Genomic DNA, 22,110 nt, shown 5'->3' on the forward strand with positions numbered 1-22,110 from the left:
CGCTTCTGTCAATTTCATCAAAATATGTTATAGTGGTTTTCAGTTAAATAGTCTTCTACACCTTAAAACATTTAGGATTTAGTTCATCGTACAAGTCATGTCATGCAAAAAGATTCACCTTTGTGCCATTATCTGTTGCTGTACGCACTTTTTTTGTGAACTGAATTGATAAATTGCTGTAAAGTGAATCTTGATTTTCACTAATGAAGGGGAATGAATTTGTGAAGTGTACAGTGAACCTTTCTAATTTTGTAATTTATTTGTAAAATCACATTTTTTTCAATATCAGAATGTGTGTAATTTGTTTACAAAAGAGAAGTAAAGGTTAAAATGTGAATTCGTTTGCAGTACAAATCAGAAAATACTGACATATACAATTGTAAACTCTTTATACACTGACAACTTGGCTATACATTTTGATGAGACTGACATGTTCACTGACGTAAAAATGTACTTTTGAGAATTGAACTAAGGATTTTGAACCAGTTACAGGCTTTTGCAGGAAATCCATGATGTGCAGTTTGTACGAATTGTACGAGAAACGCACTTATTATTTTGCAAATATTAAGAATAGAGCATTTCTCAAATGTGTCAAAGCGTAACTGTAAACCATTTTATTGGAAAACCTTTTCAATAATGTTCAACTTACGTATGTTCAACATATTACATAGTTTATAAAGGTGTCAGTCAATTACACTTTTCTGTTATTCATGAAAAAACACAAAATAAAACAAATACTTTTTTTAATGTCAATAGCATCATGCTTTAATAGTAAATTTTTTAATAAGCAAAGCTTATTGAGATTGGTAAAGCATAAAGCAAAGCTTAAAAGGACACATTTTCTTTCATTTTCTTTTAATATTTATGTTTCACTTATCAGAGATTTACAGCACATCATTCTGGTTAAAAAATATAGAGCAGGTAAATCCTACAAAGTATAACCCTTCACTAATGATGCAGATGGCTAGTTAAGGTAGATACTTTCCGACAATATAACACACTTTAGAGGAGAATCTGATGATACATAAAGGGCATTGAAAGTAGTGTCCAACAATACTTCCAAAAAAGGAATAATCATATTACAATATATGCATGTTTACAACCTTTTTCTAGTTCGCGTTTTTTGGACAAGAGGAGATTCCACATTCCACTGCCTAGGCACTGGTTTTCTGAAAAAGAAACAAATAAATGAAAAGGTGCCAAATACCAAGGAAAGCACATATCATATGCTTCTTTCATTTAAAGTTTTTTCCACATATTAGATTGTTGTAAGTGTAGTTTAAAGGAACATGCCCAGATTTTGGGAATTTAGCTTATTCACCGTATCCCCCATAGTTAGATAAGTCCATACATACCTTTCTCATCTCTGTGCGTGCTGTAACTCTGTCTGAAGCAGCCCCCGCTAGCTTAGCACAAAGACTGGAAGTGAATGGCTTTAGCTAGCATACTGCTCCCAATAAGTGACAAAATAACATGAACTTTTTCCTATTTATGTGTTGTGATTTGTGTAGTCACACCGTGTAGGTCATATGAGACAGCTATCTTTTAACAGTATACATACAGGGAACTATATTCTCAGAAGGTGAACCACTGCCACCTGGGCGGAGTGACCTGCACAACTCTGACCGAACTCTCTGCTCCTCACCAGGGGGCTTCTCTGGTGCTGCGAGCAAGTCACTCCGCCCAAGAAGCAGTGCTTCGCCCTCCGAAAACACAGATAATTTCAAAAGATGTAAACACTACTGGTCCAGAAACACTTCCTGTTTCAATTTGTGACTGTTTTTTTTAATTTCACATATATCATTATCTTTAAGATGTTTGTTTAACTTTTTGATTCAGTTCTATATGTTATGTTGGTTGTATTTTATCCCAACATTTATCTAGTGTTAAAAGACTGAGACGGGAAGTGCTTCTGGGCCGGTGTTGTTTGCATCTTTTGAAATGGTCTATAGTTCCCAGTATGTATAATGTTAAAAGATAGCTGTATTACCTTGTTATTTGTACAAGGTGTTACTATACAAACCAGAACACATAAATAGGAAAATGTTGCCGTTAATTTGTCACTTATTGGGAGCTAGCTGAAGCCATTCACTTCCAGTCTTTGTGCTAAGCTAAGTTAGCGGGGGCTGCGTCAGAAAGAGTTACAGCACGCATGGACATGACAAAGGTATGTATGGACTTAACTAACTCTGGGGGATACGGTGAATAAGGTAAATTCCCAAAATCTGGGCATGTTCCTCTAAGTAATGGGACATGGTAAATGAAGTTTAATCAGTGTAAACTTACTGTTGCTCAGGTGACATCAGATGTAAAATGCTCTCTTCTTCCTCCACATCCTTACTGCCTGTAACCCAGAGACAAATTTCAATGTTTCAGCTAACCAGTGGTGCAGTCCATGTGAAAATTTTATGTTTCCAACATTTAACTAAAATTCACAGCGATGCCATTTAGAAGAATCACTTTTGGTTCCCCAAAGTTAATCAGACAAAAAACTTTACAAGTAATTTCATTCTTGCCTTTTTATAGAAGAAACCTTTTTCCACTATAAAGAAACTTTTTTTGAATCAAATAGGTTCTTTAGATCAAGGGTTCACAAACTTTTCATTTGGGACCTACTCAAATAGATTACACATATCAAACATATTTTTAAAAGGAATAATGAGGAAACACATTTTTTTATAATCGAGTAGTGTTTATTTACGTTGCTAGTCATGAATTGAACTAAACAGTTGACTGCAACACCCATGACCCCACTTATCCCACTGTGTGACCCACAATTGGGTCCCGACACACAGTTTGAAAACCCTTGCTTTGGATGTTAATGTTTCTTAAAGGTGCAGTGTGTAATTTTTAGAAGGATCTTTTGACAGAAATGCAAAATAATATACAAAACTATATTATCAGGGGTGTATAAAGACCTTTCATAATGAACCGTTATGCGTTTATTACCTTAGAACGAGACCTTTTAATCTACATACACCGAGGGTCCCCTTAAATGGAAGTCACCATTTTGTGCTGCCATTTTTCTACAGATGCCCTTAAAGGACAATTTTTGTACTAAGTTGTCTCCGACGATGACATGTTTGTCCGGTGGCGGCTACTGTAGCTTCTCTATGTGTTTCAAAAGCGACGGGTGAGCCGTGGACTAGCCGTTGGTTGCAATTCGCAACCTCACCACTAGATGCGCCAAAATGTACACACTGCACCTATTAATAGATGCTTGTTCTATGGCATCGCGCAGCACCTTTATTTTTAGGAAAACAGGACACCACTTCCACCATCCCACTGTAAAGATATGAACTATTAATCTCATATTTCATACCTTTTCCAGATTCACTGCAGATAGCACTGACTTGCTCTCCAAATGTTACTTCATTGATGCTCACTAACAAACACACATAAAAATATGAGAAATTGAAAACAGCCATACACATTTCAATACAGGCACCTTAAAGTGCTACAACTCAACACAATGCTTTATCTACAATCTTTTTTTATTTCTTGGATGTGCAAAACAAGATATTAACACAGAAGAAACATGTAAGGAATGACCTAATTTTATCAGCTGATTATTAATTGCAACCTTAAAAAAGGCACATCAAATGGCAGAGCCAGATCTTATGGTGAAAATCAAGGATAAATCTTTTGTCAATACAAATTCTGCATTTTATTTATTTCATAATTTCAGTGTACGTGAAAGTGACGTTATGGTAACCCATACTCGTAATGTGAGTTTTGTAGTAAACACACACACACCCGGAGCAGCGCAAGCCATTCGCTGCGGCACCCAGCGATCAACTGGGGAAATGGTGACTTGCTCACAGACACCTTGTTAGTTTTTTTGCCGACATTGAGAATTGAATTGAAGTCTGACTTTCTAACCATTCGGTCACAGAATTTATTTGTAAAAAAAGAATCAAGCTTCATCTGCTAGTCTGAAGATCTGAAAGTCTAAAATATGACACAAAATGAAACCAAATGGTCAATGAATCTTACCCTGTGGAGTACTAATGGCTCTCCCAGCCTGTTTTGCTCGTCCTGTCAGCATAGAGAAATGTCTTAAAAGTCAATCAACTGATAATACAAAGTATTTCATACTAAAATAATAAAACGGTAACAAACAATACAGATGCTGGTATTAACTCCGTTACAGTTAATGATACTGTCATCCAACAATGTCCTTTTAAACAAGCCATTTCTATTTAACAGGAAATTATATAATTGGATACTATCAGACATTGTAAATATATCTGCTAAGAAAACTGCTGATGTAAGAATGATATTATTGTTGTGTAGCGAACACTTAAAAGATTTTATTAGTTTCACCTGTTGAAATCACTGTAAGGGAAGTATGTCTTCTGACAGGGGTCACCATGCCTGCAAAAGTACGTCGCCTACAAAAAAAAAGTGAACACAATATAAACATACAATGTTGATATGCACATTTATTTGCTTTATGTTTACACGTAGGGCAGCGATGATCAATCATGAAAATGTTTTAAAATGAGTTTTAAAAAATAAAAATATATTTATTTGTTTCTGATCAGTTCTAGAAGCATTTTGGGTGGTACCTTGACGTCTGATTGGTTAGTTTTGTACGTATGTGCGGTCCAGAGTCAAGGCCAGAGCAATTAGAGCATTTGTGACCCAATCTGTGAAAACCCAGCTAAAGGAATTTCATCTCATATTTAAACATCCGGGGTCTCATTTATAAAGCGTGCGTACGCACAAAAGGGGGTGGAAACAAGCGTACGCCAGTTCCCACGCAAAGGTTGTGAATGTGATCTATAAAAAAATAACTTAATAAGAGAATGGGCTTGCAGGGTGGGATCTGAGGATGATTCATATAAATGTTCCCTTTATAAATCACAGATAACCTGCAAGAGTCCTAATATTTTTTGGCGTATGCCATTTTTGGTTTGTGCGTACGTAGACTTTTAGTAAGGATCCTACGCACAGTTTTATAAATGAGACCCCAGATTACATCAGCTAGACATCATATAACATCAGTCATATTTTAATATCAGAAATGCTACTTGCTAATGGACGAATGGATGCTTTTGATGATTTTTAATATGCGACCTATTAATGTTCCCACAATGGGAGTTACACTTTCTTTCTTTTAAACGCCCTGCCATCTTTTAAGGCTATATTCATGGTGAGAATAAAGTCTAATTATATAAAGTAAGAAAAGACATTTAAAGAGTAACTAAACCCTAAACCAACTTTTTTTAGTTAACGATCTGTAAGAATGATGCTTTATTAGTGCTGTTCATTGATTTTAGTAAGTTTTTTGACATTTGGATATAAAGTGTTTCAGTACTACAATATATGGTGTAAAAACGTCTGAGTGCTGCCCTCTTCAGGTTGAACGGTGGCTACTGCAGTTGAAATTTCCTATTGGATGTTGGGCCCAAAAAATAACTTTTGACGTAAGCAGGTTCAAGCTCATCACACCCTTGTTACAATCTCACCACACACTTGGTACGAGCTTAGTTCGTCCCCTCTATCTCCGTTGGGATCTGCCCACTTTTCTTGCAATTTTTAAATATTGCAGTGGGTGGAGTCAGGCTCTGACCAGGGGTTTAGTTACGCTTTAAAATTCATTTAATCTTAGAAATATGTTTGAATTAACTTGATTAAAAACTTTTTCAAAAATATCAACTTTTGCTCCACAAACGTGACAACCAAATATAGCATCATAAGTGTTGAATGAGAAGTAAGAGTCGAACGAATGTCCGGTAGTGAACTAATTGTTTACAGTTTTTATATTGTAATTCTATCAGAAACTTCAAGATTGTGAAGCGAACAAATCGTTTTGGAGTAAAAGGCTTGGATATTCCATTACCTTGGACTCTTGGGGATTTATGATCAATTTGTTTTGGACACTTTCACCGAAGCAGATAAAGGGAAGATTTGGAAGGTAAGTATACAAACTTAAACCGCGCCGCCCGGTTCAGGTAACTAATTAGATTACAGTTTCATGACTGCTATAAATCATCTTATGCTTTGTGTGCGCGCTTAATGGAATTACTCATTTTCAATATTAAAATATGTTATTACCTTAACTAAGAACTGTTGGGGCATTTAGCTTAGCCCCATTCATTCAATTGTACCATTTAGAGATAAAGTTAGCAGTGACCAAACACATCAACGTTTTTCCTGTTTAAGACGAGTAGTTGTACGGGCAAGTTTGGTGGTGCAGAATGGGGCGTGGCGCTTTTCTGAGCGGATTTAGAGGATGAACTATATTTTGTGGCGTGATACCACTTGTGGGAGTACTTCGACTCGGCGCAGTAACACCCTCCCTCTCCCATTATGAGAGTGAGAAGGGGAGCAGACTTTTCAGGCGAGTCGAAGTACTCCCAAAAGTGCTATTACGCCATAAAATATAGTTCCTATTTTAAATCCGCTTAGAAAAGCGCTACGTTTTATTTTGTACCACCAAACTTGCTCGTATAACTACTCGTCTTAAATAGGAAAAACATTGATGTGTTTGGTCACTTCTAACTTTATCTCTAAATGGTACCATTGAATGAATGGGGCTAAGCTAAATGCTATCGAAGCGTCGCAGCGCGCTCAAGCGCTTATGTGCATGCACACAGATGATAGAGGGATGTATCAACAGTTCTTAGTTAAGGTAATAACATATTTTAATATTGAAAATGAGTAGACTATTCCTTTAATGGAATCCTGAGAGTCTACGCTTTCAAACCAGGTGCTGCATGACCGCATATTTTGAAGATTTAATGCCTCAAAGTTACAATGAAGTTTATGCAGCCTCACTTCCGAGGGGGTGGGTGCCATGTACGGCACAGTGTTCCTTATCAGGTTAAAAAAAAGGTTTCTCAAAGGGGCAGCAGAGGTTATACAATCTTTTAATACAATACACTTTCTGCCGTGCACATAATCATTTCAGGTTCACTTGCATTTGTGCAGAATCAGATAGAAGCACACTGTATTATTGCCATTACAGAAACACCATGCCCCTACTTAGTTCTTTACCTTAAAGCATCAGCAGATTTAGGGGTTTGCGCAGGTCCCTTTGTAGCTTGAGTACGCGTGTCAAAACCTGACTGATTTGCTGCCTGGGCAGGAGAAGCCACAGTGTTACCCTAAAGAGTGAGATAAGGACAGAAATCAGAAGATGCAGCATATAAACCAATGCAATACAAATCACTGTTGCATCTCGTATGTGTGTTAGACTGACGTTTCTATTGGGAGATAATGTGAAGCTGGCCAGTTGCTTTTCCATCTGCTGTTCTTCTTGTTGTTGTTTCTGCTTTTCAAAGTGTTTCAGGTTATACTCCACCTCTGCAGCCAACTGTTCATCACCAGCAAACAGCTCCTTTACTTCTGAACGATAGTCCTGCATGGTCACCTGTCTCACACAAATTGACACCAGGTTAGTTCCACACAGTACAGCACTGCTACTTGGGCGGAGTGATTAGCACAACACTAAGCCCAACTAGCAGTGCTTCGCCTTTTGAGAGTATAGTTCCCAGTATGTACACGGTTAAAAGATGGCTGTGTCTCATATGACCTTGTTATTTGTACACGCTGTGTGACTATACAAATCACAACATATAAATAGGAAAAATTTGCTAGCCGGAGCCATTTACTTCAAGTCTTTGTGCTAAGCTAGGCTAGCGGTGGGTGCGTCAGACAGAGTTACGGGTCGCACGGAGATGATAAGGGTATGTATTGACTTATCTAACTCTGGGGGATACAGTGAATAAGCTAAAATCCCCAAAAGTTTGCGTGTTCCTTTAATACATAGAACACACATAAAACACAAATCACATTGTATCTGTGATACTAGAAGGTGAAGTAAGGGTGTCAGTGTTTCATCGACAACAAAATAAAGTCCCACAGACTTTTGAGTTACCTGTAGGTAGGCCATGAGGTGTTTGATAACAGGCGAGTGATGCTCTTCCAGCATATTCTTCAGACTAATGACGATAGGAATAACATTCTCCACAAAGTTCCTCTTCTGGACCTGCACATGGAACGGACACAAAGTTTAGTGATTTCATTCTGGTTTAATTTATACCATTTGAAGACCCGCAACCTCTAAAGTTCACCAGCATTAAGTTCTCACCTGTGAGACCAGCTTTTTCTGGGCCACTTGTAAAACAGCTTTAGCCATGGCCATCTCATCCTCCTGAGGTTCCTCTCCTGCTGCTGGGCCACTCATGGCTGTCAGTTTCATCTCCTTCAGGGAGAGGACATCAAATGTGTCAGCAAGCAACTCAGAGCCGTCCGAGTCCAGAGGGAGGTCAGAATCAACAAAACTGGCTGGGGAGAGGAAAAATCTGTGAGTGTCAACTGAAGATAATTGTATGGCTTTGTTTTCCGCTCTGCTCCTAAACTTATAGCCCTAATTTGAAAAATATTGATCTATACTTGGTGAACAGAGGAATATTGAAATTAAAAATACAGTATGTAACTTAACAATGATGCCCCTGACTGGTTTGTATTGCCATTTGATGCACACTCATCTAAAGGATTATTAGGAACACCATACTAATACTGTGTTTGACCCCCTTTCGACTTCATAACTGCCTTAATTCTACGTGGCATTGATTAAACAAGGTGCCGAAAGCATTCTTTAGAAATGTTGGCCCATATTGATAGGATAGCATCTTGCAATTGATGGAGATTTGTGGGAAGCACATCCAGGGCACGAAGATGCTCTATTGGGTTGAGATCTGGTGACTGTGGTGGCCATTTTAGTACAGTGAACTTGTCATGTTCAAGAAACCAATTTGAAATGATTCGAGCTTTGTGACATGGTGCATTATCCTGCTGGAAGTAGCCATCAGAGAATGGGTACATGGTGGTCATAAAGGGATGGACATGGTCAGAAACAATGCTCAGGTAGGCCGTGGTATTTAAACGATGCCCAATTGGCACTAAGAGGCTATTGCATTAATGAGAAATTGAACAGGTGTTCCTAATAATCCTTTAGGTGAGTGTATGATGCAAATTGTGTGTACTCCGGCAGTTGTACAGCATTCTGTAACCCTAAATAATCAGGGTAATATAAACGGTGTATAAAGCTCTCACCCAGGATATCCTGGCAGAGTTTGGTTGTGATATTGAAGCGTTGCTCATCAGTAAAGTTTTTCAACAGGAACTTGTAGATCCTGAAACGCTTGCCTTGATTCTGAGGACCTTTCAGAGAAAACCTGCTTTTCTCACTGACAGGAAAAACACAAACAATCGCCCACTTAAATAAACCTAAACATCACAACAGGCAACATCTGTAGATTTTTGAGGAATGGAATTACTTGTCCAAATCTGATGTCGAATTGCAGTACGTACCTCTCAGTTTGAGGGAATTTATTATATTTCTTGTGTTTCTCATAGGAGTTAAAGTGGAAAATGCACTCAATGAAGTGCTGGGAAAACATGAGTGGACTCTTTTTAAGCAGGAGATCTACCAGGCAGTACTCACAGAGACTAAACAACAAAAAACAAATGCATTAATCACAATGATGTTCATATTCAAGACAGATGAAATGTGTAAAACAATTGGGATTGTGATAAGCTTTAGTGTGTGCTGTTATGCTTTTTACTCTGCAATGGTAGGATCAGGGTCCACGAGAACAACAGCGAAGCGGAAAAACAGTGCACCTTTCCATTTCACATACTCCTCCTGCAGTAAGAGCAAAACAATGATGATGCCACAGTTCATAACAGTAATGGGTACACAATGCATTACTATTATCAGATTACTTTTTTATTAAAGCTTTAATTTCACAAGACTTTTAAAGATGTAAAATAAATCATTGGTGTCCCCGTAGTATATATATGTGAAGTTCTAGCTCAAAATACCCCTTAGGTAATTTATTAATGCATATTAAAATTGCCATTTTGTGGATTTTTGGGTGTTTCCTTAAAATGCAAATGAGCTGATCTCTGAACAAAATGGCAGTGCCGTGGTTGGATAGTGCCGATTAAGGGGCAGTATATCCCCTTCTGACATCACAAGGGGAGCCAAATTTCAACTACCTATTTTTTCACATGCTTGCAGAGAATGGTTTACCAAAACTAAATTACTGGGTTGTTTTTTTCATGTTTTTTAGGTTGATAGAAGTGCTGGGGACCCAATTATAGAAGTTAAACATGGAAAAAGACTGATTTTCATGATATGTCACCTTTGATAATGTAATCAATGATTTAAATTTCCAAGAAAATTTATGCAAATATTGCATTTTGCCACATTTTTAATGACTGACTTAAGCTTGAAACTTAAGCTTGTGCATAAGTTTAATTCCTGTAACGGTGTATTTCATAGTAAGTGTTAAAATTACAGAGTACAGGCAATTTTGCAATATGAAAAAAACTAATTACTTTGAAAGCTGTTTTCCATTTTTCTCTTTATGCAACTATATGAAAGCCATTCATTGGTTTGTCTTTCTAAAAGTGCAAACATTGTTTGCCGTATCAAAAAAAACACTTTTTTGTTTTTGCTAGTTTTTATGACAACATGATGGTCTATCCCTCCCATTGTCTGATCACAGATGTGCATGCGTACCTGCAGTAAGTTGGTGAGCATAATAAGGGTCTGCTCTCTGACGATGGGCTCTTTGTCTCTCAGGCAGGCTGATATATTGGGGATATATCGCGACACCGTGTTGGTGTAACGCACGCAGAGATCGCACATGACCACCACCACGTTGCTGCGCACAGCCAGCTCTGTGCCCACCTCCAGTTCCCGCGCAAACACCGGCAGATACTTCAACATCAGCTCCTCGTGCTGCAGACATAACTTACCTATAAGACACAAACAGAACAAAATTAAACTAAATTATATACATTATTACAGACAGAAGACCACATTTATTTTGAACACACTAACTAGACCAATCTAAACACAAGGTGTCAATGCAAAATGACAGTGTCATGGTGGCGGCCAAGATTTTGAATCCAGCCAACAGCTGAATTTCTATGGAAACCCAGCTAAAGTCATATTTTGTGAATTACTGTTTTCTACATAAAATCATACTACATAATGTAAAGAATATTCTGTGAAAATATCTTTAATATTGACAGAGTAAGACTATGTCAAAAGTTAAAATCAATGAGTAAAATATGACTGATACTCCAAATCTCGTAATTAGACTTTAGTCTGAATTTTAAGTTATACGTGAGCAAATGAAGTTTAAAAATTGAAACAATTGAAATGAATAAAGGCCCATATTCTATCTAACATTTTGGTAACACTTTACAATAAGGTTGTACATTATTTTAAAGTCCACTGTCTAACAAACAGGTAAGCGTTTATCATTGGCCTTATAAGCCAATAATACCTTGTATATATATAAAGCCAAGTTTAGAAAGAGTAATGAATCTGAGGAAGTGATAGAAAGATGTCCAAGAGTGTTTTATAAACAATACATGGATGTATTGTGGATGGACACAAAATAGATGTCAGTCTTTAATGTTTCATACCTAATGCAATAACAGCATGTGCTCGCACCACTGTGGGCATGGAATTGGGTTTGAACTGTGACAGAGGCTGACTAGGGGGCAGCTCATCACCTTCAGCATGACCTGAAAAATAGCAAGGACACGTGCAGCCTATAAGACAAAAGATTTTACACCAAAGAAACCAGCATTACTGTAAAACAGATGCAACACTGCATCTCAGTCTGTGCAGATGAAAATTTCCAGACAAAGCTAAAATAATTCTTTGGCTCACCTTGCTGCTCACAGGGAGTGAGAATGGACTGAACCAGAAGAAAAATTCTCTTCCCCACTTTAGAAGGGCAATGTAGAGAAGCGACACCGAGTGTAAAAAGATGTTTCACCTGTAAAAGAATGGGAAAAAATAAAGCCATGCATTTTGTGATGGGAATGGTAACGTGAAGGGCAAACATTCTTCACTGTAACTAAAGCTTTTAAAGGGGACATTTCACAAGACCTTTTTAAGATGTCAAATAAGACTTTGGTGTCCCCAGAGTACATATGTGAAGTTTCAGCTCAAAATACTATAGCCTACAGCTAATTTATTATAGCATGCTAAAATTTCCACTTTGTAAGTTTAAGCAAAAATGTGCCATTTTGTGTGTGTCCTGTTAAAAATGAGCTGATCTCTGCACTAATAAGCAGTGCTGTGGTTGGGTAGTGCAGATTAAGGGACGGTATTATCCCCTTCTGACATCATAAGGGGAGCCAAATTTCAAATACCTATTTTTTCACATGCTTGCAGAGAATGGTTTACCAAAACCAAGTTACTTTGTTGGCATATTCCACATTTTCTAGGTTGATAAAAACACTGGGGACCCAATTATAGCACTTAAACATGGAAAAAGTCAGATTTTCATGATATGTCCCCTTTAATAAGTTATGGTCTCTGAGATCAACAGGGGTTTTTATTTGAATGTGTAAATAAATAAGGGTTTTGAAGGGTTAAAAACTCCACCAATGGCACTCAATCACTGATCAAAAGACCCTTTTATTAAATGCAAGAGTCAAAAACGGCCATACAAACATTGTTAATCGTCTGCTTTTTGCCGTTATCAGATAGGTATATGTGACCCAGATAGGTATATGTGACCCTGCCTTTGAAATCAAGCCTAAAGTTTTATAATCTAGTTATGAGATAAGGACCATCAATACTTTCAATATTGACATGGTCTTACTCAATATTAAAGACATCAAGGTTATATTTTCACAGAATGCTCTCTGTATTATGTAGGAAGATTTTATGTAGAAAATGAAATAAATCACAAAAGTTACTTTAGCTGTATTTTCACAGGCAATTTCATTTTAAGTTCCTAAAGCCTGGGATACACTGCACGATTTTTGGCTTTCCCAGATGAAAGATTGCCATCGTGAAACAATCGTCGCGATTTCTGTGATCATGGCTCTTCATCAGTGGTCCTATATGTCGTACAGTGAGAAAGGTTCAAACAAAGATAGACATTTTCCCACACTTGCATCCAAAGATAGCCTACGATAGTTTTCAGCATCAGTATTTGTTTACCACTAGCGCATACTGATGATGTCGGTCGCACAAACGTGACTCGCAATTTAATAGGTGTCATCATCGTACAGTCTACATGCTTGTCATAAGTTTAAACGATCCATGTCACACAGTGTGATAATGTAATGATCTTATAGGAGTGCAAAAATCCTGCATTGTACCACAGGCTTAGGAGAAGGTGAAAAATCACAATAAAAAATGTCATTATGACATTATGTAAATACGAGCTGTGTACCAGAAGATCTACATTGATGTTCTCAGCCCCGTTCTCATTTAGAATGACACTGGACAGATATGCCTCACAAATTGAGACCAGCTCTCCACAGAAACGGTCCAGAAACCTCTGAAACACAGAGAGAGAGAGCGAGCACGAGATAAATAATTAAAATATTGTAACTATGACACAACATGTTAAGACATTCCTGATTATGTGATCTTACCAGTGTGTCCTGTGCATTCTCAGATTTTCCAAATCTGAGTAGAGTATCCACACAGGAACTGATAACCTCCAAAGGCAGGCTAAAAGTCTTCAACCAGCCTATCAGATCATCTACACATACACAAGTAGGCACAAATGTGTATTTTTATAAGTTATTAACATTGCAAACTGACTAAGATCTGTTTGTCAGGGACCGATCGACCAAAACACATCTTAATACCTGGTGTAAACAGGGCTTAACACTCACCCACTACTCTGTTCTTGGTGTCTTCGTTGAGATTAGAAGAAATGTCACCCATAACGCTCAAGATATGGCAGGTCATTGAAACTGAAGTAACTGGTGAACTGAAAACAATTCATGAAATATATATATTTTTTAAAACAGCAAGAAGGTACAGTACAGACACACCTCCAAAACAAAACAAGGAAACTAAACATATGGAAAGCAAGAGACACCACTGTGCACTGTTAAACAGTACATCAGTAAAATCCTAAATTATTTTACAAGAAAACAAACATTCTAACTTTATTTGTATGCTTGCAGCGCAATAAGCTTTTTTATACTAAGCAAACCTACAACTCAACATTGTGCTTTAACACTGACAGTGTTTCTGCAGCTAACATTTTGTATGGAGACATAATTTCTTTTAACAATAGCCCAAAAACAGAAATTGGCAACTGAGAATTACTAATGTTGTGAAATATAATTTATGAAAAAAAATCATATTTGCATCCAAAAAACACTTAAAATGTCTGAATTCACAACAGTACCGGTCTGATGGCACAGGCATTGTAAGCCCTGTAACATTTTTTATATTGTCAGCCAAATAAAATGCAGTGCATTGTGCAACAAGCCATACAGTAAAGTTGTATTTTATAACAAATTATTGACAGTTTTTCATTAGCTTTCTTTACTGACCTGACTGTCTTCTCCCAGGTCTCTAACACGGTGCCGTAATTGAGTTTAGGAGAGCAGCTTGCAATTTTGGCTAACAGCAGCCAGGCGGCAGCAGCCCTCTCTCCCTCTGTGTGCGAGAGCAGACCGTTCACAAAGGCAGGAGTAAACTTCTGCTGGGAAGACCATACGCTGAAAGCTTTGCTGAAATACCGGCTACAGAAGAGTTGAGGGCAAAAAATGGGGAAAAAATTAACAAACTTCTTTGTAAGATATGATGAGAACAGATATGACTCACACTGTAGAACATGGTGTACTCTAGTTCGGACAAAGAAATTAGAATATATATAATTCTAATAAATTGTTCTATTTTTAAAAGAATAATCAACAATGTATAGCTTGTTTATATTGAATAAATACTATAGGTTAAATAGCTATAGGTATAAACAAAACAAATGTTTGAAAGGGAATCTTTTTTCCACTACTGGTTAGTAGAAAATCATGGAAGAAAGTAACTCAGTCGTTACTGAAGCTCATTTTAGGCCCGTTGACATAAGCAGAAAAGTTGCACACTGTCATGCTGTGTGTTGCCAGTTGTTTTCATTAAAATCAGATTTAGACGAGCTTTTTATTGTCAGGTATGTTTACACATACAAGCTACCACAGCACATACAGAATGACAGTGACAAGGCACACAGATAATAAAAAGACAAAAATACGCAATAGATATGTAGACAATATGTACAGCCATGTTATATACAAATAGAGGTAATGTAAAATAAGAAGAAAGGAAAAATAGTGTGCTCAAGTTTAAACATTTTTTATTGTGTATTGCACGTGTTTATTGTTTAGTGTTTTTTAATGATTGTGTTAATTTGATTATTTAAATGTAGTATTAACAAGGCTAGGCTACAGTGTTTCTACATTACTTTACTACTGTTTTACATTTAATAGTTTTCCAAAACTCTATTATTTAGATAAAAATCTGTTAAAGTTGATTCTGTTGCATATAACTAAATAAAGAATATTTAGTTATAGTAAAAATAGTTTTAAAATAAAGTTTCATTATTTATTGATTTGTAGTCAAACTCAAAATCAATAAATTAATGAAACTAAAAAGTCTAATATTAATTATACACAGCTTTTTCATTTTCAGTTTTCGTACAGAATGCATACAAGAATACAGAATTTTCAGGATGCATTTCGGGGCATCACTAGAAGAAATGAAACTGACCATGTCGCTCCCTCCTGACCTTGACAAAAGATGTGTTACTGACCTGAGGTCTTCACACTTTTCACACATTAGACCCAGCAAGTCCCAGGCAAGTCTCTGTGAGGTGTCGTTATGATGATATTTGCCTTGACTTTTAATGTGTGTAAGGATGACAAGGTCCAGGCACTCTAGAGCCTTTTCCTGCACAGAGCTCTCTGAGTCAATGACGGCTGGCAAAACTCCTCTCAGCCACGCCTCCTGCACATCCATATTGTCAGACAGAGCCTAGATACAAGATGATTGAAAGAAATAAGTTTATTATGGGATGTTGGGGGCACACAATTCATATTATAAAACCTAGGGTTTTATGAATAAAGCAACCACATTATTTGTATAAATTGGATTTCATATTTGTGTATTTGCAATGAAACTAGTACTATATTAAAGGGATAGTTCACCCAAAATTAAAAATTATTAAGAATTAGAAGCAGCATTTAATGTGGTGCGATGAGAAGGCACTCACAGCGAGGAGATCCATAAGGCACTGCATGGCTTTCTTCTTTACTGAGACAGCAGGATCCCTGCAACGATCTGACAGGATACTTAGGTTCTCTGCACTGCATGAGATCACCCCATGCTTCAGCAGACTCATGACAGTCTACACAAACACACAAAAGACAGACAATGCATTTTCAGTGTTCAGTGTAAAATATGTGTACTGACTAGACAACATAAACAGTTTAAAAGATTTGATTTTAGGACACCGTATGGCTGTGTGGAATGTGACATATTTCAGACAACGGCATGTTTGTCCTGTGGCAGCTGAGCCAGCTCGTTGCAATTTGCAATTTCACCACTAGATGTCGCCAACAATCTACACACAGTAGTACCTTTAAAAGCAGGGTATCTGATTTGATCCAGAAACATTTTTAGTTATACTGATTAAAAGGCTATTCACATCCTGATAGCAATTATTATGTTATGTTATTTAAATGTATTTTTATAAATATATGTCATCTGTAAAAGGCGCAGGACGAAAAAATGTTCAACGAATCATTGAACTTGGACAGAACGCAATAATTGGACACATGCAATTTTGCCCCTCATTTGTGAACGTGTTTTGAATATGCCACTGTGCAACCTGTTCACGCAGACACCATACGTCTTCAGCGCGTTCACGTAAGCTCACCTCCCATCTGTAAAAAACTGAATGGCAACTTTCCTGCTCAGTTGACAACCTGCACAGGAGCCACAAAAAGAATTTTTTTTGGAAACGAGAAAAAAAGGTCTGGATCAGCAAAGAGCAAAAACCCAAATTAACATCGATAACTTTACTGTTTTACCACAAGATGCAAACAGCTGCGGGAGGCAAAGGATCTGAAAGGGTCGTTGCAATGTTTATTTTGGTGGTAAGGCAAAGTACGTGATATGTTTGGATTCAGATATTACTATGATGAAAATTGTTTTGTTTATGAAGTTTATGTTCCTTTACAAATTAGCGTAACGACATACTACTACGTCTACAGCACCGAAAACGTGCTTTAACCAATTCCAATTTAAAACAGTTTTTATGTCCGTTATTTTTGGTAATGTTATTCACTTTGTACTGCAAAGTTTTCTCACTGGTGAATGAGACATGGGATGTGGACCGTGGATGTCTGGTCTGTGCGTGTTCATGTGTTTGAAGGAGGCGTGGCTTTGTATGGCGATTTGAATTGAGAGTGGGATCGTGATTACAGTGCTAGTAGGCTACTGTTAGCATTTTTTTAAATCAAATACCCTGCCTTTAACATAGAACTATTCGTATTTTCTATTTCTATTTACAGATCTAAATAGTGAGATTTTTACCTCCAATGCACTTTTCCTTGCATTTGTTTTTGGGTCACTGACGTGCTTTTTAAACAGAGTCACAGTGTCATCATCTAAAAAAATAAAATAATCAGCCATACAAAAACACAAAATACATTTAAAACTTGAATGAGTTTGAATGTTTGAGTAAAACCTCATTCTGTAAGGATGCGCTAATATCACTCCTATGGGTCGTGGTGATGCTTTTGTGCTTCGTGAGTTCAATGGTTCTGAAGGTCATGGCCGTTTTCTGGCCCGTCTCTCCTCTCTTCAGAGTTTCTAAAAAACACAACACATTATACAACCACTGCCTTTCATAACGCCCCTCACTAATTGCATTTTACACCATAAACTGTCTTACGTTCAGATCGGCCTGTCTCCAGCATAGTCTGAGAACCTGCTGAAAAAACAATTAGGTCTGTAAGTACTCAAACATACTGATTGGAGATCTAAAGAATAGTAATTGTACAAAAGATCAGTCAAATACAAAGAATCAATGATGTATATGACATAAGTAGCTGTATAGTCATGAAACATACTGTTGGAGAAGAGCTCATGGACACATTTCGTGGCATTCTGGGAGCGTAGCTCCAGACACTGGGCAAGGCAGTGCAGCGCGTGACCTCTGACTGAGGGCGAGACGTCGTTACGATGACCATAAACTATGTTGTGCACTAGAAACCTGTGAGACAAATACACAGCCAACCCGGGGTCCACAGTGTCATCCACGTCCCTTTCGTCCTGCTCCAGAAGGACCATGGCCACATCCAGCGCAAACATTCGGAAGGCAACCTTATTGTAGAGATTAATATTATTAGTAAGTAGAGTAGTGCATATTATAAAAATCATGGTCAGGGTATGAATAAACTACAAAGTACTAGCTAAAAACGGTTTCCATTTTTTCAACAATGTCGATAATTGAATGATTTGAGTGATGCCTCATCCATCCCCTAGGTGTCAGAAAAGACTGCCTGTCATGTCATACACCTCACCTTGTTGTTTCGAGAGTAGTTATGGATCCACTTAACAAGAGCTGCATAGTCCTGACACGGCATCTTAGCCATCAACTTCCCGACAGCCTGTGCTCCACTGGCTCGATATTCAGACTTCTCGACCATCTGAAACACAAAAATTCAACAATTACATTTAAAAACATCACTTTTAATATGAGTATGTAAGAAGACATACATAATGACATACCTGATGACAAATGTGTTGCACAAGAATTCGTAAAAGTGGCAATGTGGCCTCCCTCTGCTCATCAATGATATGGCTACAATGCAGAACCCACACAATTCACAGACTTTTTTTAAAAAAGAAACCTTAAATTACAAATTAAGAGATTTTAAAAAACATAGGGAAAGCAGTCACTTACCTAATAAAACGGATAGCCTGGTCTCTGGCACTGTGGACTGCCTGAGATGAGGCAAGAAGACACGGCTTTGACCGCTCTTGTGTTTTCATCATCAAAATCACATACAGAAGCTTTCGAAACACTCGACGACGGCACTGTAAAACACAATAGCCACAACTATTTATTTAATTGATGTAATATACATACAACCAAGTGATCGTCATACAAACATATTTTACTTAAAAAGCATCATCAAAGATTTACATAACTCCCACCTCATCTCCTTCACCATGAATGGCTGAGCAGAGAATCCCCAGTCCGTGATAGGCCAGCTCAGGTAAGCTCTCTAACTGGTCAACATTTCTTTAATCACAGAAAAACAAGAGTGGCATTGTTCATTTAAGTCATGTTACTAAGAGAAAGCTGAGTGACACATGCATTTATATTTTCTTTTGTTTTATACCTTCCCTGAGAGAATGACAGATCTCCGATGACTGGTTCAAAGTTAGTAAGTTCAGTGAAAAGCTGTAAGCAAATAGTTAATACAGATGTATAAATAACAATGATCAAGCTCTTAAATAGAATGAAAAGCAAAAAAACAGCTGTATTTTCGATTATTCGATTATTATGAACTATTTCATGGCCCACACTAACCCCAAAACTATTACAAAAAGGTCTGCATGTTGAAAGTTGCTTATTCAGTTGACTGACCTGAACACAGCTGTCAGTACTCTGAGGTTTGTCTTTAAGAGAAAACTTCTCTAAAAGTCTCAGGAGTGCACGAACCAGCATTACAATATCTTCTCTTATTTTTAGCAAGTCCTGTGCAGAAAAGTACATCGCCTCCTCTTCATCATCTTCATCACCGTCAATTTCCATCTGTTGGAAAAACAAACACCACAATATATTACATAACGTTGTTGTTTATCGTTTACATTTTACACCACATTGAAGGGATACTCCACTTTTTTTGAAAATAGACTTATTTTCCAGCTCCCCTAGAGTTAAACAATTTAGTTTTATCGTTTTGGAATCCATTCAGTCGATCTCTGGGTCTGGCGGCACCACTTCTAGCATAGCTTAGCATAATTCATTCAATCTGATTAGATCATTAGCATCACGCTCAAAAATAACCAAAGAGTTTTGATATTTTTCCTAGTGACACATCAATTATGGTTACTTATACCACGGGTCTGTTGAATGCTGTATTCTGATTGTCTGAGAAATGTTCCGTGGGTATGCATTAATTTCTGATAACCGCACACCTAACTTGTCAAATGTCTTTAAAATAGGCACCAGAGCAATGTTTGTGGTAACCGTGGTATAAGAGGAATAACTGAATCCGATCCTTTTAATTATTTGAGAATAATGCACACCCACGGTATAACGGCATGACGCGAAGCACCTTGGGTGTGCATTATTTTCTTATAATTCAATGGCCCGTCATCAATTATTCCTTACATACGTTATGTTACATGTGCTATGGATTTGCTAAAGGTTTAGCCCCTTGGTAACTTTCAATAGCTGGGGATTATTTTCGGGCACTGCGTAATATCATTGCGCCAAAGATCAGCTGAATGGATTCCAAAACTGTAAAACTCAATTGTTTAACTCTAGGGGAGCTGAAAAATAAACACATTTAAAAAAAAAAGTGGAGTGTCCCTTTAATGCAAAAAGGAAAAAATGAGTATGAAATATATTTTGAGGGATAGTTCACCCAAAAATGAAAATTCTCTCATTATTTACGCACTCTCATGTTGTAACAAACTTGTATAAATTTATTTGTTCTGATGACAATGAAGGAAGACATTTTAAAAAATTTGTAACCAAACCGATCAGAGGCCCCATTGGCATTGGTTTAAGTACAAACATTCCTCAAAATATCTTCTTGTGTTCATCAGAACAAAAAAATATGTACATGGTTGTAACAACATGAAGGTGAGTAAATAATTTTTGGATGAATTATCCCTTTAACGTGTTTATTTTTGACACCACTAACCAATATTTTTAATACAAATTTCCTATTAACTTAAAATAAGCAAACTAACCGGCCCAGATCTAGGTAATACTAACAATGCCACATAAAAAAATGAAAATGTACCTCCTCTGACACTTTTTTGGGAGGTTTGGATCGTTTGCCACTTTTAGGATCACCCTGGGAGCTTTTCACTGAATCTTTCTTTCGTTTCCTGCCAGAGTCTTGTGGCCAGCATTTCAGTGGCATGTTTAGACAGGTATCAAAGAGGATCTGATGGTACACTTTATTCGCAACACTCCCTAAAGATAGACAAAAACACAGTTAAACAGTGTGTTATGACTATTGCACACATTAATAACAAATAATTCAAATATTTTTGCAATTCAGCCTCATGTAGGGTTTAGAAACTGACCTGGTATTTTCAGCAGCAACAAATACAGAGAAGCTGCCTGTAGACCACACTGTCTCTGCTCAAGACTGGGACTTTTGCCTTTAGCACTAAGAATGAAATAGGAAAGAACAGCCACCAAAGCTTTTGGAGAGACACCATTCTCACCAAACACGACCCAGACGCTCTACAGAGTAAAAACACAAAAAAGAAATCATAAACAGGAAACATGATCATCATTAGGTCTTAAACTGAGTCAATTTAATACAGTAAAACACTCGGTGAGGTAACATAATGGAATCGCAACATTATAACATGGTTAAGTTATACCTGTGTGTTGTCATCATTATCATCAGTGGAGAAGGGCAGCAGTTGCATGTAAACAGTTTTGAAAACATCAGGGTTTTCCTTTATCTCCTCCTCAATAACAGGGTCCAGAGGGTCTGTGTGGGTAAACTCAAAATCCCACACTGCATCCACCCAGGCTGAAACATGTCCACAAATAATACGCTTTAAACAATGTATATAATGATGGTGCATTAAAACTTGCCATCTGTTCTCTTCGAGAGAAAAAAACAGATCGATGTTTTAAAAAAAGTCTCCGTTTTAGTCAAACACAAAGTTTAATTTCCGTTTAACTAAACACAATAAACGGCACGTTTAACAATCCATGGGCTGAGCTGAGCTAAAGCAAAACAAACCGACCCCCGAAATGACAGCGGCAGATGTAGTTCAAAATATTTAGGGTTTAATAAAGCAATACACTCTGTACATTAAAAACCCGTTTAATAAATGCTCGTACACCATATTTTGGTAATAAAGTAAAATAATACCTTCAGAAACGCTGTTTAATTTTAATAACTGAAACGCGCGTATTAGCTCCATCCTTCGTTCAAAATAACGCGCCAACGCTGCCCGCTGGAAAGTCCCAGTATGCACTGCGGCTCAACCCGGAAAATAACTTTACAAATCCTACTAAGGCTATTTACAATGAATAA

At 37.3% G+C, this 22,110-nt stretch overlaps 1 protein-coding gene across 2 annotated transcripts; it reads right to left on the minus strand.

Annotated features, from left to right (window-relative positions):
- Positions 1–836: 836 nt before the first annotated feature.
- ncapd3 (non-SMC condensin II complex, subunit D3) lies at positions 837–22,072 on the minus strand. Of its 2 annotated transcripts, none has more exons than XM_073864572.1 (35): positions 21,946–22,072; positions 21,443–21,597; positions 21,137–21,299; positions 20,848–21,023; positions 19,458–19,625; positions 19,210–19,271; positions 19,022–19,109; positions 18,768–18,901; positions 18,593–18,665; positions 18,385–18,510; positions 17,932–18,184; positions 17,754–17,789; positions 17,548–17,671; positions 17,393–17,462; positions 16,068–16,202; positions 15,609–15,829; positions 14,356–14,547; positions 13,684–13,781; positions 13,438–13,547; positions 13,233–13,340; positions 11,711–11,819; positions 11,461–11,562; positions 10,544–10,782; positions 9,582–9,661; positions 9,328–9,465; positions 9,070–9,203; positions 8,102–8,298; positions 7,889–7,999; positions 7,211–7,381; positions 7,006–7,115; positions 4,327–4,394; positions 3,997–4,038; positions 3,323–3,385; positions 2,287–2,344; positions 837–1,169 (listed from the first exon to the last, which is right to left on the minus strand). In XM_073864572.1, the coding sequence occupies exons 1-35, from the start codon at positions 21,995–21,997 to the stop codon at positions 1,097–1,099; spliced, it is 4,239 nt and encodes a 1,412-aa protein (XP_073720673.1). In that variant the 5' UTR covers positions 21,998–22,072; the 3' UTR covers positions 837–1,096. The 2 variants fall into 2 exon arrangements, with proteins under 2 accessions (XP_073720673.1, XP_073720668.1); XM_073864567.1 differs by having other exon boundaries at positions 17,754–17,792.
- Between the last annotated feature and the right edge of the window lie 38 nt (positions 22,073–22,110).

The sequence above is a fragment of the Misgurnus anguillicaudatus genome, chromosome 3, assembly GCF_027580225.2.
Source record: "Misgurnus anguillicaudatus chromosome 3, ASM2758022v2, whole genome shotgun sequence".
Taxonomy (NCBI): Eukaryota; Metazoa; Chordata; class Actinopteri; order Cypriniformes; family Cobitidae; genus Misgurnus; species Misgurnus anguillicaudatus.